Source organism: Ammodytes marinus (genome assembly GCF_949987685.1).
Source record: "Ammodytes marinus genome assembly, chromosome: 17".
Taxonomy (NCBI): domain Eukaryota; kingdom Metazoa; phylum Chordata; class Actinopteri; order Uranoscopiformes; family Ammodytidae; genus Ammodytes; species Ammodytes marinus.
In genome coordinates this window covers 4,826,220-4,844,799 of record NC_137221.1, presented here as the reverse complement: position 1 = coordinate 4,844,799, position 18,580 = coordinate 4,826,220, and the positions used below count along the sequence as shown (strand labels likewise).

General features: G+C 38.0%; 1 protein-coding gene across 1 annotated transcript; it reads left to right on the top strand.

The window, feature by feature from the left end:
• The first annotated feature begins 520 nt into the window (after positions 1-520).
• On the top strand, positions 521-10,473 carry LOC307264233 (cell division control protein 42 homolog). Its single transcript, XM_080045546.1, has 6 exons — positions 521-592; positions 3,238-3,342; positions 7,730-7,802; positions 8,299-8,408; positions 8,811-9,008; positions 9,553-10,473. The coding sequence occupies exons 2-6, from the start codon at positions 3,238-3,240 to the stop codon at positions 9,640-9,642; spliced, it is 576 nt and encodes a 191-aa protein (XP_079901672.1). The 5' UTR covers positions 521-592; the 3' UTR covers positions 9,643-10,473.
• The last annotated feature ends 8,107 nt before the right edge of the window (positions 10,474-18,580 follow it).

Below are 18,580 nucleotides of genomic sequence, written 5' to 3'. Positions count from 1 at the left end.
ATATGGTATGGTGGGAATACTACAAATTCCTTACTTGAATTTTCATTAACACATATTCTAATTCATTACTATGTGCAATTAGTACTTTTAACTTCTATATAATGTTTAAAGTGGAGGAGATATTATACTCACTGTCATGTGCAATATGAGTTGTCACCATCACAGGCTATGTATTCTTTCTATGAAGCATTGTTTCTTTGCGTTTACTCTACACTTTGTATTTGTATGACCCTTTGTATTATTATTTTTCACTTATTCTGTTTTTGTTCATTTTCTCGGACATTTTGGAGCAACCCGGCCAAATAATTTATTTCGGGAAGAATAAAGTTCAACACGTTTAGGCTATGTAAACATTATGCATGTTGATTTTGTTATCATAAAAATAGATATATATGTATATAGAAACCAGACATTATAAACGTTATGGATAATAAAATAGCCTACATTTACGACATTTAAAACTATAGGAGCTTGAACACACCGCTAGTCCTATTTTGAACGTCCACAGTGGGTGAAAGGTTGGAGTTTACGTGACGCACCTGAACGCAGCGCCACATTATTAGCACTCCAGCGGTTGAGAGGGGACAACAAGGTAGGAGCTGTCACTGCCTTTAACTTTGATTTACTTGCGATTTATGTTGAAATATCAGCGAAGAAACAGCAAATCACTTTAGGGAGATTTTATTTAGTTGTCTAAGCGTGTTGACAGCCTGCTCTACTTACCAAAACAAACGCATTTCCCTTCAGCTAACTGTAGCTAGCTTTGCTGAGAAATCTTTGCCGAAAAGTTACCGGTGCCATTAGGATCGGGTTAAAACAACCAATTGAGCAACTTTGAGACTTTAATTTACCTCGGGGGATATACACTTAGCCTGTGAATGTGTTATATTTCAGCTCAGTTATTTTAAAGCCCTTTTAAAGAGGCCCTTTTTGGGTTAGGGTGGGGGTCTGGCGGATGTAACCTAAACTTTTCAACGTTGATCGATACGTTAACTAATAAAAGCTGCGAAAATGTATTAAACTGATCCTTTAAAAGCTCAAATAATCCAACAAACGGACGAACTGAACTACTATAAAGACTGTAATAAGGTTTATTTTAAGTTGTTGCCACAGTTTTAGACGCGGAAGTGAAAGAAAAGTAGTTAACTCTCAACCAGGGGCGTATTTAGTCGTTTTGGGCCCATCTGCATGCATGGGGCCCCTTCTACATTTACATTCAAAAACAACAATGTGTTTTATTTGTATTTATTTTAAATTAACCTCTTAAAGTCATGTGTGTAATTTTCTCACTCTAATAAAAAAGTAGTAAACAGAAGAGCATAACTGATTTGGGCAAAAGCGATCATATAAATCCAGTTATTGTTGTGTATTTGATAAATAATGAATTTGAACAATTTAAACTAGGTTACTATGTGTTAGGGATGCAAGTCACACATGGCTAGAAAAAGTGTTTCTGTGTCAATGAGAATAATTTTAAAGCCTCTGGAAATCTAAAATAGTAATAATCAATACATGATATCAAAGTTGGCTGTGTTCAAAAGCTTTTACTAAAATCTGATTTGAAAGTTAATGTTCATAAATATTATAAAACTTAGTAAAAAAAAACAGCTTTTCACATTTGACAGGACTGTGTGGGCGTGGCTGTATCAAATGGTGTCCATAGCAACAGCCTTTGTTTTTATAGAACGTTTGGGCAAAGAACTGCTGTGATTGGTTCAAAATACTTATTGTGTAATAGGAAACCAGATCACAGCCTCATCTTAACCGCATTTCTGTAAAGTGTATCAAACTTAAATGACAATATCTTTCATTTTAGAATTAAATAATCCTAACTCTTTTCGGATGCTTTACTATCATGCAACTAACGCCACAAATGACACAATACGAGGGATCTTTTGGATATGGGTTTACGGGGGCTTTAACAAACTCGCCAAGCCACCTGTAAACAAAAAAGAGAAATGCCTGCATGGAAAGAAGCCTTCAGCGTAGCACATATCAGGTGGTGTGTGTGTGTGTGTGTGTGTGTGTGTGTGTGTGTGTGTGTGTGTGTGTGTGTGTGTCTGCTTGTGTGTCTGCTTGTGTGTCTGCTTGTGTGTGTGTGTGTGTCTGCTTGTGTGTGTGTGTGTGTCTGTGTGAGAGACGGTATGTAACACACAGTGTGTTTATACACACCGGTCGGGGATCCTGTGACCAGCGCAACATACCCAGGATTGAGGCTTCATTAACGGGGACAATAGTGAAGGGCTGCTGGCCGCCACTTCATCACTGGCTCTTTGTTTGGGCCTTTTGGCAGTAGCAGCACTCGGCCCAACTATGGATGAGTCAGGGAAAAGTTAACTGGTCATCTGCAGCGACCATGACACCACAGAATGTATTGGTCTGTCTGAGATATTTAGGGCCAGACACTGCATTAGGTGATTGGGGTGAACTAGGGTGACTTATAGTTATCATCCTCAAGATTGCCAATTGATTACTTATAAAATATAACAAACACTTATTTTCTTTATTTCCTTTTTTACATAAATGTTTGAATGAATATGCAAATTTGGCAATGTTTTCACTAATTTTGCGTTCATTTCAATCTCTTAAAAAAAAATCTAAATGTTGTATTAAAGCCAGAGTTAAAATCTGTATTTAATTTTTAAACATGTAAGTGTACAAAGTCTTTACTGAAAAGATGTTGGATACAGCCTTGTTTCATTTTATAAATAAAAATTTTAAAAACTGACCAGTGCTTGAAAAAACTAATTTTATCCTGCGGTGTCTCACCTTAACAAAAATCTTAATACTGGTTTCCTCCCACCAACATTTTATCAGGCGTGTATTTATTTGCTTTTAAATAAATGGCAAAGATTAGATATATTATATATTAGATGATATATTGCTGTATCGATTTCTTAGCACAGCCCTAGTTATGTCACTATACGGACAAGTTTTGTTTTTGTCTCTCTTGCCTACACTTTGAGCTTTTCATGTTAAAAGTTTAGTAGTCGGGTGTTGTTCTCTGAGTGTCATTCCCCCTCTCTTCCCCATCTCATATCTGTCTCTCCAAACTGTCTAATAAAAACTAAAAAATGCCTAAAAATTAACTATATAAAAAGAAAGTTTAGTATTCGTTCGAGTGATCTTATAATTTTTTTTAAATATTACTATAACAGACATAAACAACGCCTAAAAAAGTTGTTCCAGTGATCCTGTTGCTAACCATAGCCCTTCTCTGTCCCTCTCTCTGTCCAGATGCAGACCATAAAGTGTGTGGTGGTGGGTGACGGTGCTGTGGGTAAAACCTGCCTCCTCATCTCCTACACAACCAACAAGTTCCCCTCCGAATACGTCCCCACGGTCAGTATCTTTACTAACACAAACAAAATCGGACAAATCTTAAAAATTTACAGCAAGGATTCATATGCTGTTTTAGCAGAGTACTTCACCCATACGGAACCAGCGTTCTATCATTATAAAATCGCTCTTATAATAAAATTAATGAGGTTTTTCTTCCCTCAGTGTTTCCTCTGTCTTCCCTTGGCCCAGCTGTCCTGTTCATCCTAACCCTACATTTTACCATGTGTGATGTCACACATGGTAAAATGTAGGGTTACAAAAATCTGATTTGAAAATAAATGTTATAAAACCAGTTTAAAGATAAGTTTTTTCATTTTTGTCTTGACCGTTTGACATGACTGTGTGGGCGTGGCTGTATAACACAGTCTCCATGGCAACAGTCATTGTTTTTATAGAACGTTCGGGCAAAGAACTGAGAGAGTTTTTAGGCTCTGATAGGCTTAATCAACTTGGTGTCAACCTGTTTGGCGATGATGACTTGAATGTAGACAGAGAATAATATTTTTTTTTTAAGTTACGCACCATAGCTTTAATGTTTAATTTTTTTTCCAGTGGGAATCAAAGAGTTATTGACATGCTCTGTCTAAGAAACAAATATGCATTATTGAATCGGGAACAGCTGTTTAGGAAAAGTAGTTTTTTTGTGTTTCAAGTGTGTTGGTGATGGTGAAACCTTCAAGTATCTGGTGCTTGTAGTTTAGGTGGATTCTTAGGATTGCAACCTCATGTGTCAGTGTGCTTGTGCATGTCTGAGTGTGTATTATATACTGTGTGTGTGTGTGTGTGTGATTGCCTATTTTCGTGTAGCTGCAAGTTCAAATATGTAACATTGTTTGACGTGTTTCGCGCTACATTTTTTAAGCTTTTGAGTGGTGGTGTTTTATGCTGTAGCAGCTCAATGAGAAGGCAGCCTTTGCTGTGTCTAATATACATTTGTCAAAATTGTCAATTTTTAAAATAAATAACTTATCGTGCAAACTCTGACTCTTTCAGGGTTTTGTGACAGCCAGCTAACTGACTGTTGACAGACAGGACTGTCCTGCTAAGAATATCTTAAACATATCTTATTGATTGACAGCTAGGGCTGCAATGTAATCGAAATCACAATATGACTGCCATTTTAAAATCACAGGAAGGTGCAGTTAAAGGTGGCAAAATGTTTCAAAATACTGTTTTAAATTGAATATTTGCGATGGTGCAGAGATTTCCTGCTCCTACACATCATATTCTATTTCCTCTAATATCGCAAATCATATCGCAAATGCAATATCAGTCACAACAATAGCATTGAGATATTTTTTTCTAAATCATGCAGCTGTATAGACAGCTTCACTCAATTATTTTTATTGAAGAAAGGGACAATAACAATTCATAAAACACATGATTAAACATGGCTTAAAAATGCCAGAATTAAACAAAATTCTGCTTTTCATCTGCAGCCTGGCCTTGTGTTGAAAACAAATAAACACTGAGTGATATTTGATGAGTAATTCTGTTCTGTCGGTCTGCTGTCAGCACGTTACAGAACCAACTGTGCTGACTCAACTTGATCTTCCTCTTCCCGTCTGACTGTCTGTCGCTCACACAGACACACACACACACACACACACACACACACACACACGGTTTGGGCAACTGGATAAAATGACATATAACACTTATTTTTTTTTATTACAATATCCATATAGATTTTACGAAGAAAATAGAAATATATAAAATGTATAATAATCTTTATTTATTTAGCACTTATCAAACAAAGTACAACCTGCTTTACAGGAATACAATCAAATAAAACCACAGAGAAAATCAATTTAAAAAATCATAAAATTAGCAAAAAATAATCGTCAATAAAATAATCGTAAAACCAAATTATCAAATAAAATCCTGGTAGGCAGTTGGCCCTCTGATAAAAGAGTGTTTTTAAATAAGACTTAAAAGAGAACACTGAGTCAGACAGGCGTAACTATGTCCCCAGGCAGGGCATTCCATGACTTCATAGTGTTTGTGTTTTCACATCAGAGCTGCATGCTGTAGAGCTACTTCCTGTCTGTCTTGTTACTACAACTATAATTAATATGAGAGAGGAAGCAATCTCTCACAAACATGTCGCCTTAGAACAATTTAGTGTCACATCCAGAACATTTAATCTGGAGTGTATCTGACTGTCAGGCATTCCTAGATGAGGATTTTTGTTCTTTCTAAAATATTATAGCAGGATGCACAAAACAATTGATTGGCAAAATGATATATCATATTTAGACAAAAAATTCAAAATGGTTAATACATTTTGTTGGAGCCAAATTGCTATTTAGGTTTTGTGTGTTTATATGAATAATAATAGCACTATGTTAAAGTAATGTTACAAGTAAAATTAATATTATTAATTTAATATTAATATTAAGTAAAATATTCACATGCGAGGAGAGGCTATGAACTTAAATGTTTAAAAAAATCCCTAAAACGATTATTACGAGTACATTTTCTATAAATTGATTAATTCACAAATCCATTCAATAAACTTACATTTACAAATGTGAACCTTTTTTTATTTTTTTTATTTATCAGATTAAACAATCGTTGCACTTCAAGATGCAGATGTAGTTTTTCAAAACATGTTTTTATTTATCTTTGGATCAAAGTAAATGCTCACGTAATATTCTTGATTTTTCTTCACATTGGCTACCGTCGTTCTTCCGAAAACGTGTCTAAAAAGGGATGAGCATGACATTTTTTTCCCGCTTGTATCATCATTTTAAAGATTCCTCAGAAAATGACATTGATCTCCTGTAGGCCTACTAACAGGTATTTCCAGTCACTTGAATACAGAGGAAACATAGCTTGAGTCCATGTATTCTAATAGCTTCCTCTGCTACGGGCTACATCCAGTTAATGTGGAACCTGTCTGTGAATACGGAGCTTCATTATAAGCCCACTGTGTCTGCAGGCTAGGGCAGGTCGACGTGCTGAAACCCTGCTGTATATTTTAAACACACACACGCACACACTCACACACTCACACACACACACACACACACACACACACACACACACTCAGAGCAGAGCTAAGGTTAATAGCAGGCATGTCGGGGCCGTGCCGCTTGTTATAGTACACTGCTGTAGCCTGAAGGCACGAGAGTGACGGAACAATGTTCACCTTAAAAGTAGCAAAAAAAAAAATACTCCTTTTCCTTCACATGTACAGTAAAAGTGAAACAGTTTCTCTGGTCTTGGGCCGAGCTATCTGAGACCCAGCAATTAATTTTTGTCCTGTGTGGGTTACATGAGTGTGAGACCTATAAGTCAAGCTAAATGTATGCAATCTATTTGAATCCTACTGGACTGTTAAAAGGACATACTAGGCTTTCTGGGAATGTCACAGTTGTTCAGATGTGACTTATCACAACCGCCTGAACTTTCTCTGCAAAATGGTGGGCTATAGAAATTTGAGCTAGTTTGTAATTTTGTTAAATGTCATCAAAATATAGTCTTATGCTGGTTACGTATTGCTGTGCTATCTAATATAAGAACCAGTCTCTTAACTCTATACGTCCTTGCTTGTATAAACCCTCTGACCTTTCACATGTGAAGAGTGCAGGGGCAAAAAATGTGGCTCAAGTTTTTCTCGAGCAAACTAAGAGAAAACATCCTTCTAAAAATCAGTGAAAGGGCTGCAGTGATGTGAAACCCGCGTGTGTGTGTGTGTGTGTGTGTGTGTGTGTGTGTGTGTGTGTGTGTGTGTGTGTGTGTGTGTGTGTGTGTGTGTGTGTGTGTGTGTGTGTGTGTGTGTGTGTGTGTGTGTGTGTGTGTGTGTGTGTGTGTGTGTGTGTGTGTGTGTGTGTGTGTGTGTGTGTGTGTGTGTGCTGATATGAGTGAGAGGACAGTTTTTAAAAGTGTTTGTCTGGTCCTCACTTCTTCAAAGGGCTGTTTCCTGCATTTAGGAGTGTTTTGTGTTATAATTAAATGCGTTCTTAGCAAGTCTAGTACAGATAGAACATGTGTGTGTGTTTGTCTCTCGTGTTGGACGCTCACGTACCTCTTTTAAAATGAGAAGTAAACTTCCTGTTATGTTTTTAAATAATGTCTGAGATCATATGTCTTTTTAAATGTTTTGACTTCCTAATTCTCTCCTTCCTATGTGTCTAAACCCTTCCATCATTCCTCAACCTTTTTTATAGTTATTCATAAGCACAATAAAAACATGGGCAACATAAATATAACATATATAAATATCCATATTGCATTGATTTGTACTGTATATTTGTCTGATTGTACGGTGTCCTTGAGAGCCGTGAAAGGCGCCTTTTTTAATAAAATGTATTATTATTATATGAGAAACATTGTGCAGGTCAGATTAATAAATCCCTCTGTCTCCCTCTGTGTCCCTCAGGTGTTTGATAACTATGCAGTGACAGTGATGATCGGAGGGGAGCCGTACACTCTGGGACTCTTTGACACTGCAGGTAAAAAATAAAGTCTGTGTGTAGTTAGTTTATAAACCATTGTTTGTGTTTTTAAAGGTGCAGTGTGTAGAATTTATTAGAATTTCTGGAACAGACTTGGTAGAAATTGAATTGAATATAATATCAATAAGATTCTGACCCGCAATCCACTGTGCATCGTAAATTATGTTGCGTAGTCTGAGTTTACAAGTGAAAACAACCAGCCTTGCAGCGGATATATGAGCAAGAGGCAAGTTCAAGGAGCCATGTTATGATGAAATAAATAAGTTAGAGTAGGTCCCAATTGTATGTCTACTGCATGCTAACTACATACTTTTATATGGTCAGCTGTAGTACGAGAATAGAAAAAAATAAACAGTACGCGATTTTGAACCCAGGGTGTATCTTACTGCATGCAAACTACATTCTTTTTTAAGGGCAGCTGAAATGGTACATGTTGTTCCTAGTGTTTGTTGTCTGCTGTTGGTGAGCGGTTGTGTTGTGTCTCCCCCTGCAGGTCAGGAGGACTATGACAGGCTGCGTCCTCTCAGCTATCCACAGACAGACGTCTTCCTCGTTTGTTTCTCCTGCGTGTCCCCTTCTTCCTTCGAGAACGTCAGAGAAAAGGTACGTTTGTGTCCTTCAGTCTTTGTCAATGTTTAAAGTTTTTAAACAAAACAGACTAAACAAGAGGTTGGGTTTATTTTTTAACACCAAAAGAATATCTCTCGCATCTCCAAACTTGATCGTGACTTTTGAGATTGACGCTACATGTCGAGGTGTCCCTAGGCAAGACACTGAACCTCAAATTGCTCCAGATGGTTGGCTTTCACCCTGCCTTTTGGCTGCTGCTATCGGTGTATGAATTTGTGTGAATAGTGACGTGGGAATGTAAACAGGTCTCCCTTGAAAAATAGACTCTGGGCTCAATGGGATTACCTGTATAAATAATATAAAGGTTAAAACATTTTATTTTTTCAAGTGTGTATTGCAGCCCTTGACCTTGTGTGTCCCCTGGTCCGTTGACAGTGGGTTCCAGAGATCTCCCACCACTGCCCCAGGACGCCCTTCCTGCTGGTGGGGACGCAGGTGGATCTGAGAGACGACAGCAACACTCTGGAGAAACTGGCCAAGAACAAGCAGCGCGCGCTCAGCTGTGAGAGCGGGGAGAAACTGGCCCGCGAGCTCAAGGCTGTCAAATATGTGGAGTGCTCTGCTCTCACACAGGTACATAGCACGAACTAAAGCCATGGCCCACTCTCTACACACATACATGGGGATTTTCAGAACCTATTTTTATTATTTGTTATATTTTCTGTGTGGTTTGCAACTTGGCCAAAATAAAAAACGTGTGCATGAATTTGAGTGTTCTTATTATTTCTGCCATTTCTCTCCTGTCCTTGTCTTATCTGAGGATTTCTACACGTCCTGAACAAATCTTAAAAGGCATTGAATTCATTCATCTGAACATAAAAAAGTCTTAAATCAATTCTGAGGTTTCAGTTCAAAAACTCAATAATTGAAAGCATTGTTGAAATAATTAAAAAATGCCTCTCACATTAACGTCAATCAAAGAAGAAAAAGAAATGCCTAAAATGTACAGGTAAAATATCTTTACATCATGCCAACTTTGCCACCTCAGCCAAAATGGAAAATATGTTTGTGAAATAGTTTGATAATTCTGTATTTCTGCCATTTTCCTTCCATTATTTTTTCCATTGTAGCCACTCTGATGTTAGCATAGCTCATCCATGTTTTGTCTCTTCCTCAGAGGGGACTGAAGAACGTGTTTGACGAGGCGATCCTGGCAGCTCTGGAGCCTCCAGATAACAAGCCCAAGAAGCGCTGCGTGCTGCTATAAACGCCCCACGAGGAGGGGGGTGTCCTGGGGGAGGAGAACCAGGGGTATGGGGGGTAGGACCATGTTCAAACAGTGCCTTCAGCCACAGTGACTTAAAGGTGGAGTCAACCATTCTGGAGAACGCTTAATGTCGAAATCACTTTTTGTTTAAAAAAATCTGTGAATATTTCTTCATGATCCACTACCTGTCCGTATTGTGTGCGCGCTGGAGAAATAACATCTGGTGTCAATACACAGCCTAGGCTCTGTAAACTGGTATGTAAACAAGGAGGGCAAACCATAGCTAGCAACATCCCCGTTTACAGAGCCTAGGCTTTGTATTCACACCAGATTTTTTTTGTCTTTACAGTACGGAAAGGTAGTGGATCATGAGGAGATATTCACTGATTTTGACAAGAGTGATTTTGACAACAAGCATTCTCCAGAATCACTGACTCCACCTTTTAGCATGGGCGTGGTGTTGGAACAGACCGGGCTTTATTCTCTTCATAGATACGTGTCGATATATAACATGACTAACACTCATGAACAACACTCCTCACTAACCAGGAAATGGGGTTTGATATATAGGAGGAGACATTGAGCAATACACAGGCTTCAACCTCAGACGTAGCCACGGTTACAGCTAAAAAACTGTCAACAATCTTGTCAAATGATGACGTGTCTCGAAAGATTTCCACTAAAGTCTTAAAGTTTAACAGTTGTATAAAACGATTTTGCGGAACATGTCAGTTCTTTCTTTTTGGTTTTAATTTGAATGATTACGGCTAACAGCTCATGGAATAATAATCCAGTATCTCAAAATATCTGAATATCTCATAAAACTGATTTTTTTTTAAAGGATTTATAATACAGAAATGTCAACCTTCTGAAAAGTATGTTTATTCAAGATTCATTTCATTCTATGTGAAATGAATGTAGAATATATGAAAGTTTCACTTTTACAGAACAAAAATGAAGTTTTCATTGATATTACATTTCTTTTAGATGCAGTTGTAGAAATGGAGCCAGATTATTCCAGTATAGTTGTACTGACTTCTGCCTGGAAGTCTAATAAAGACAATATATGCACACATGTTCTTGCAGTAGTAAATAATACCACTGTGCTAACTTGTGGTAATCTAACAACATAAGAGCGATGATTTGAAAGTGATAAACTTGATCCTTGCTTATGATGGGAAAAATTCTGCTTTGGAAAAATGTTTGTTGTGGAAATAAATCATTTAAACCTTTTATTTGGGACGTAAAAAGGTTTGAGTCACAACACAAACGGTCAAACGGTTTTCCTGGAACATGCAAAAACAGGCAATAATCGCCAAATGTGGATGTTATAATGCATATTTTAAACAGTTTTTTTTTATTGCCTTTTATTTTTCCTCTCATTCCTGCAAACTCACTGTAGACACTTCACACTCCGAACCCAACACACAAACTATTAAGTGCCTTTCAATGCACCGTTGATTTCATGACTTAACCTCATTTATTACATATTTTTTGTGTGTATTGAAACTTTCCGCTGCCACAGTAGTTGACTGTTAATGCCTTAAAAATATTATCATTCCCACTCCAGAACTTTGCTGCCTTATTTTTGCTTTTGGTTCTAACTGAGATGTCCTAAAACATGTTTACTAACAAGTTTTTCACTTTCTAGCTGAGGAAAATATAGGACTATTTTAGAATATTTCATTTTGAAATTCACTTACGACTAAACTTTTTTTTTTTCGGTTAACCACCACAGTCTGTGTGGAATTGTTGACTTAAAAGGTTTTCTTAAAGGTGCTATGAGGAACTTTTAAATATTTCTGAAACAGTCTAATTTTTCCTCTGATGATCATAAATGACAGCAAATGAGACCATCAGTGCAAAGAATGCTATTTTTTATATAGTTTTTCTTAATGCCTTTGTCATGGTTTCCCTTACCCTGGAACTATAGCTGGCATAGTAAAAAACACTACCTCTTTTTTCCAAAGGGGGTGCAAGAATTAACAAAAGCTGAAAGTTCCTCGGAGCACCTTTTTAAGCAACAACCATTATCTTATTTTTTTTAGTTTTTTTGCATAGCTAACCCTAGCCCTTTTTGCATAGCTTTGTGACCAAAGTTAAGGCAACAAATGACTATAAAACTTGTTTTGAACTCTTAGGTGAAGTCATCCCTAAGATAAGCAAAACAGCCATATAGCTGACAGGTAGATCAGAAGATAAACACCACTCCTGTCTCCAGGCTAAATATGAAAGTACAGTTGGTGAGTTAGCTTAGCTTAAATGCCATTGAGAAACACTTAGCATTGCCCTGTGCTCTTTCCAGTTTGTATGCTATATGTTAAACATACTGATGCTTTCTGTCTAGATTTAAATTGTTAAACTGATGCTATTCACCATTAAAATAAATTTAAATTCCACTTCTTATTTTTTTTTTCAATATTTTTGAGATTACAGTTTATTCTGATAATGTAAAGATGATTACAAGTATTATATATTTTTTTCTTTGCTCCCTGAACAACTTTTTCGCCAATTTTGACAAAACCAATTTCTCTTTTTCTTTAGAGATACTTTTTACGATTACTTGACAGTTGATTGCCAATATTGAGTGAGGGGAGAATCACAGACACATTCAACATTGTCATAATAAGCTTGTAATGGCAGAAAAGAATAAACCAACACACCAAGTTGGATGTTGGGACTGGTGGGTGTTTGCAAATAATAAAAATTTAAAAATACTTGAATGTTGTTTCACTTTGACTTTATTTGTATTAATTCACATATGAACCATTTTTCCCTCTGCGCCCCTCTTTCTTAAGTTTTTTCTTTATTTGAAATAAAATGTATTTTTCAAAAATGCATTGAAAAATAAAAATTTAAATGAAAAAACATAAATTATTTTGGGATTAATCAATGGGATTTTTTTTTGTAGTCGAAGTTGTTTATAAAAAGCAGAGAAATGCAGTGTGTCCAAATCATTTCTCGGAATAGCATCTGCTTGTTGTGAATTTTCTAAATAAATTCTCAAACTTTAAATATTTTTCCATGTTAGGGATTAAATAAACTGTAATAATACACTTTTGTAAACAAATGTAACTTTTAAGACATGTTTTAACTTTTTGACTTTAAAATACTAAGTTGAAGACACTCAAATGTCTGTACAGCAAATGTATTATATCATATTTGTTCATTATATATTATAGATATATTATATATATAGGCCTATTAAATTTCTCATTTCAAATGTTGACTCACTACTTGGTTAATTTAGTTAGGGGTTAATATAGTTACCTGCAGTGAACGCTAGGGGGCGTTGTTCAATTGGTTTTGAGTTGCCCTCCGTGAACGCAGCATGTAAATGACCTGGGTTCATTTTGATTGGCAGTCTAAAATGGATCCTTCAGACCGACGTGGCATGGAGGCTCAGAACCAGGCGCTCTATTGTCTGTCTGGCAACAGCGACCAAGACACAAGAAACCATCTAAAATAATAAATCAAATAAAAATCAATTGTTAATACTCATTGTTTTCTTCTTATCTCTTCATCCTCCTTTCCCCCCATCATAATCCCTCTGTCCTCTGAATAATGTCTTTGGTTTGAACGCCCCCCCCTCCCCCCTCCTAATAAAAAACTAGGGTAACCTGGTTTTCAGACAATTTTACAACTGACATGGAGTTCTCTCAATATTAGAAATCAATCAATCAAACGTTATAGCAGTTTTCATACAAAGCAAATGCAACACAAAGTGATTCACAAAACAAAAAAGTAAAGAACAATACCACCCTCCTCCCCCCAATCAACAGAAAGAGCAACACACTTCTTTCAGAAATCAATAACACTTAAAGGTGTAGTCAGCGATTCAGGAGAACTCTTGTTGTCGAAGTAATTTTTTTTCAGAATCAGTGAATTTCTCCTCACAATCCGCTACGTGTCCGTACTGTGTGTGTGCTGAACTAAAATCTGGTGTTAATACACAGCCTAGGCTCTGTAAAGCGGTATGTAAACAAGGCATATGTAAACAAATAGGGGACCACCGTAGCTATAGCAACATGCCAGTTTACGGAGCCTAGGCTGTATTAACACTGGATTTTTTCCAGCGCACATACAGTAGGCCTGCAGTGGATTGTGTGGAGATATTCACTGATTTGAACAAAAAACAGACATTCTGCAGAATTGCTGACTCCACCTTTAATACAACAGAACTCAATAAACACAGACTGAATAAGACATGACATAGTAAAAACATGGACCAATTAAACAGTAACACAGAAAGTGATGAAACGCTTTCCCAATCGATATGAGGACAAACTCAAAGTGCTTGGATTATTAGAAGTTAGAAGAGATAGAATAGATACAGGCCATTTGTGAGCAACCCCACATTGCTCTCGATGGTTCAGACAGCGCCTTGCATGACATCTACTGCCATTGGTGTATTAGTGTGTGTGTGTGTGTGTGTGTGTGTGTGTGTGTGTGTGTGTGTGTGTGTGTGTGTGTGTGTGTGTGTGTGTGTGTGTGTGTGTGTGTGTGTGTGTGTGTGTGTGTGTGTGTGTGTGTGTGTGTGTGTGTGTGTGTGTGACTGAATGTGGTAGAAATGTAAAGCGCTTTGGGGGCTGAGAAAATCGTCTAAAAAGTGCTACATAAGTCGAGTCCATTAACCATTTATATGTGATCAAAAGTGAAATTAAAGACATCATTGAAACAAATGAATCACTCCCAGATACACTATTGAGTTTATCTTTGTACCTCAACTGATTGAGATTTTAGTTTTGGCCCCTACAGTTTTTTGTTGTGATTTCTAAACATTTCATAAGTTTATTTCTTGTTATTTTTTTGTGCTTGAATGCTTCAACTAACCCCGTCAAGTTCAGCTTCAGTTAAATAAAAGTGAGGAATCATCAGTGGCCAACTAATTGTAATTCCCACACACATAATGGAGTGTATCTTTGTACCTCAACTGATTAAGATTTGAGTTTTGCTCCTGCAGGTTATTGTTATTTCTAACCCTTTAATAACTGTACTGGGGAATACAAATGACATTAACTGACTCCATGATCACTTTCAGTTTGTCATGAGGAATCAGTGCCAAAAGTTAATGTATTTATGTGGCGGCCATCTTGCCTTGGTGCTGATTCAGCCTCTGACACTTTGACTGCTGTCTGTCCCAACACTGCTCGCTCTCTTTCCGCTTGCTGGTTTCGGCTGGTGAATATTATTGGATGTCCATCTGACCTCATTATAAGTGCGTTGCTACGGGAAACCAGCTTAGAGAAGAAGGAGGGGGAAAGAGGGGGGGGTGAGGGGGGGTGGAACACAGATGCATTATGGGATAGAAACCTGACCTCTCTCCTCTTTCTTTTTTTTTCCTTCCTTTTTTTTCTCCCTCGTCTCCATGTGCACACACACACATGCACACACACACATGCACACACACACACATGCACCCGCAGCCACATGCACACACACACACGTGCACGTGCACCAGCAGTCACATGCACACACACGGTTTTCCCTAAACAAAGATACATTAGAGGAGAACCAGTACGTCCACCCTCTTCTTTCTGAGCGTGAACAACAATGTGTTTGTTAAAGGCTGAATGTAAAGGAAAACAGACACACCACACTCACACACACACACACTGGACACCATTGTTAAAATGGCACCAACACTGTGTGTGTGTGTGTCAGTGTTAGTCAGCATTTACTCAGTCTGCTCATAAAACAGAGTAAAAGTACGGATTATGCTAAATGTAGGCCTATCCAGTATATATAATGATTGTATTATAATGCCTTAATGTATATGCATCAGTGATGTTGCAGCTGTTATTGGAGTGATGGAGCGAATTCTAAATACTTCATTGATGAAAATGCAACCCATTAGCTTATTCATGTTTTGTATTGATTATCTGAGTGTGCAAAGTAGCCAATGTTTGTCACATAAAGTACAATAATGGATTCCGGAACAAAGAGGCTTAATGTGGGAGTTCTAAAGTAAAGCACCTCGTCATTGTACTTAAGTACAGTGCTTAAGTACTCAGTTACATTCCACCATTGGTCTCTATCTTTATTACGATGTCTTTGTTGTATCATGAATTGTGTGTGTGTGTGTGTGTGTGTGTGTGTGTGTGTGTGTGTGTGTGTGTGTGTGTGTGTGTGTGTGTGTGTGTGTGTGTGTGTGTGTGTGTGTGTGTGTGTGTGTGTGTGTGTGTGTGTGTGTGTGGGTGGGTGTGAGTGTGAGTGTGTGTGTTTGGGTGTGTGTGATGATTCACTGTCTATATTTTGGAATTATTGACCCTTGTCTCCAACGGGTTGTGTCAGTTATGTCTCATGTTGTGAGTCAACATATTGAATGTTCATGTTTGTTCAAGTATTTCTTTCTAATGCCTGACAAAGATATGTGAGCATGTTATATGTTATATGTAAGTATGTGATATGAAAATAGAGCATGTGTCATTACTGACTCTATCGACAATTTAAATTTAGATTCAGTTCATCCGGTGCTGGACGTACTACAGTAGATCAATATTGAATTGGATATGTGTTCATATGTGTGTTGTGTGTTCATATCTTTGTACCATGTGTTTCCGTGCACCTTGTGTCCGTGTTTAAGTTTGTGCCCGTTCTGTGTCGAAATAATGTATTCTTTTTGTGTGAGTCTGCGTTCTTGTTTTGAAGTACACACTTTCGTGTCCACACATTGTGTTTTGATTCTGTGTTTCCTCAATGTTCTAGATCCTGTTCGTTGTTACTTATATGGACTTTACTGTGTGTACATGTGGCTAAATGCACTCCTGTGTTTTGGTATGTGTGTGTCTGGATGTATATCCGATAGCCTGTCATTTTGTGTGTGTGCGTTCGTGTGTGCGTGGGAGATGTATATATGTGGGTTTGTGGAATGTCTATGTGTAATTTTGCGCATCTAAGTGTGTGTTTATTTATGTATGAAGTGCGCATTATCTGCAGATATACAGCTGTGTGTGAATGTGTGTGACTGTGTGTTCATATACTTATATACAGTCAAATACACACACACACACAGACTTACACACATGCACACACAATGCCTTCATCTCTGACATAACTGGTTACCATGCATACTGTGCGACTCTGACTATTATGGGGTGTTCTTTGTTTTGTCACGATGTGCCCTGGTATGGAATGGGAGGGGGGAGGGGAACAGGGTGTGTGTGTGAGTGTGTGTGTGTTAGAGTGCACGAGAGTGTGTGCTCGGAAGGGGGGTAGGGGGGGCTACGTGTGAGGAGGAGGTATGTGTGCTTTGGTGTGTGTGTGTGTGTGTGTGTGTTTGTGTGTGTGTTTGTGTGTGTGTGTGTGTGCAGAGGGTGTGGGGGGCAGTGTAGCAAGGAAAGGGTGTGTGCGTGTTCTCGTGTGTGTGTGTCTCGAGCAGAGGATTGAGTGGGGGTTGGGTGTGCGTGTCTGTGCGGACGTGCGAGCATATAATGTGTGCATGAGAGAGAGTGAGCGAGTTCATGCATGTGTTTTTGAGAAGGTAAGAGGGTAAGATAAAATGGCGGCTCCTGTGTGTGTGCGTGCAGAGAGGCCTTTGAGGTGGGATCTCAAAGTGCCAAAAAACAAAAACAATCTGCCCAATTCTACTTTTGCTCACATTATGATCTCGTCATTAACCATGTATGCAGTCTGTATTTTTAGATCTGTACATTTTCTTATCATATTGTCTCTTTACTTGTAACTGGACCATTAATGGAGAGGCGGCATAATGGGAATAAGTGCTGTTATTATGGCAACACAAAGAGCGAGAGAGCAAGAAACTGCCAGAACACCTACATTTACATCACTTCCTCTCACTGTAGTCTGAAGGTAAAACGATTCCTTAACTGTGCAGTCCTTTTAAAGGTGGACTCAACAACTCTGGAGAGCGCTTGTTGTCAAAATAATTTCTTGTCCAAATCAGTGATTATCAACAAGCAACAAGCCCGTTTACAGAGCCTAGGCCGTGTATAAGCACCAGATTGTTTTCTCAGCACACACAGGTAGAGGAAAAGGATCGAGAGAAGGTATTCAGTCATTTTAACAAAACTGATTTAAACAACAAGCATTCTCCAGAATTGCTGACTCCACCTTTAATGAATCCACGTCACGATAATCAAGGCTAATTGTCAAAGTCTTACTGTGTTGCTAACCTTTATAAATATTGCTATACACTTCCAAAAAAATCCTTCCTTGTTGAAATGCATTTCTACACTTTGGAGACCCCAGCTGAGAGACAGACAGACACTGTCCACTTGACAACATCGGCAAAATCGTCGGGTCAAAAGGTTCCAAATGGAGTTTGGTTCTCCCCTGCTGCGCCTGTTTAACGGCCCATCTATGTTGTTGACCTTTGCCGGTGAAGTGCCCGTCACTATCAAATTGCCTGATAATTTTGTCTGCAGTCAAACAGAAGATATGTAACTGTCAGGATGGAAACTGTGCCGTGAGGTTTTTCCAATCAGCATAATGACTATTTGTGGCCCTTGAAGCTATGCGTAACTTCTTTCATATAATCGAATTTCGGTTACATTCAATCCATGACCAAACAAGTTGATGAAGCCTATCAGCTCCACAAAACTCTCTCTGTATTCGCAAGTATGGCAGTGTTAACAAAAACGGTCAGTCGTTGATTCGACTGTTAAAAAAAAAACCTTCAAGGGGCGACAGAAGTTACGCACTATAGCTTTGAGGTGAAAGAAGCTGAATTGATTCTCTGTTCTATGGTGAATCTGAAAAAACACCAAATCTTGCTACTTAAGGCCAGGGCACAACTGTCAACCAAATACAACTAAAAATCCATTTCTTATAGTTTTTGAGAAAGCCTGCTAACAGACAGGATAACATGTTTCACATAATGACAAGTTGTACTATGTAAAACACTGCAGATTGGATGGGGCGGGCAGTTGTGACAAACCAATGCAACCAACATCTATAGCTTGGCTGAAATTGTTTC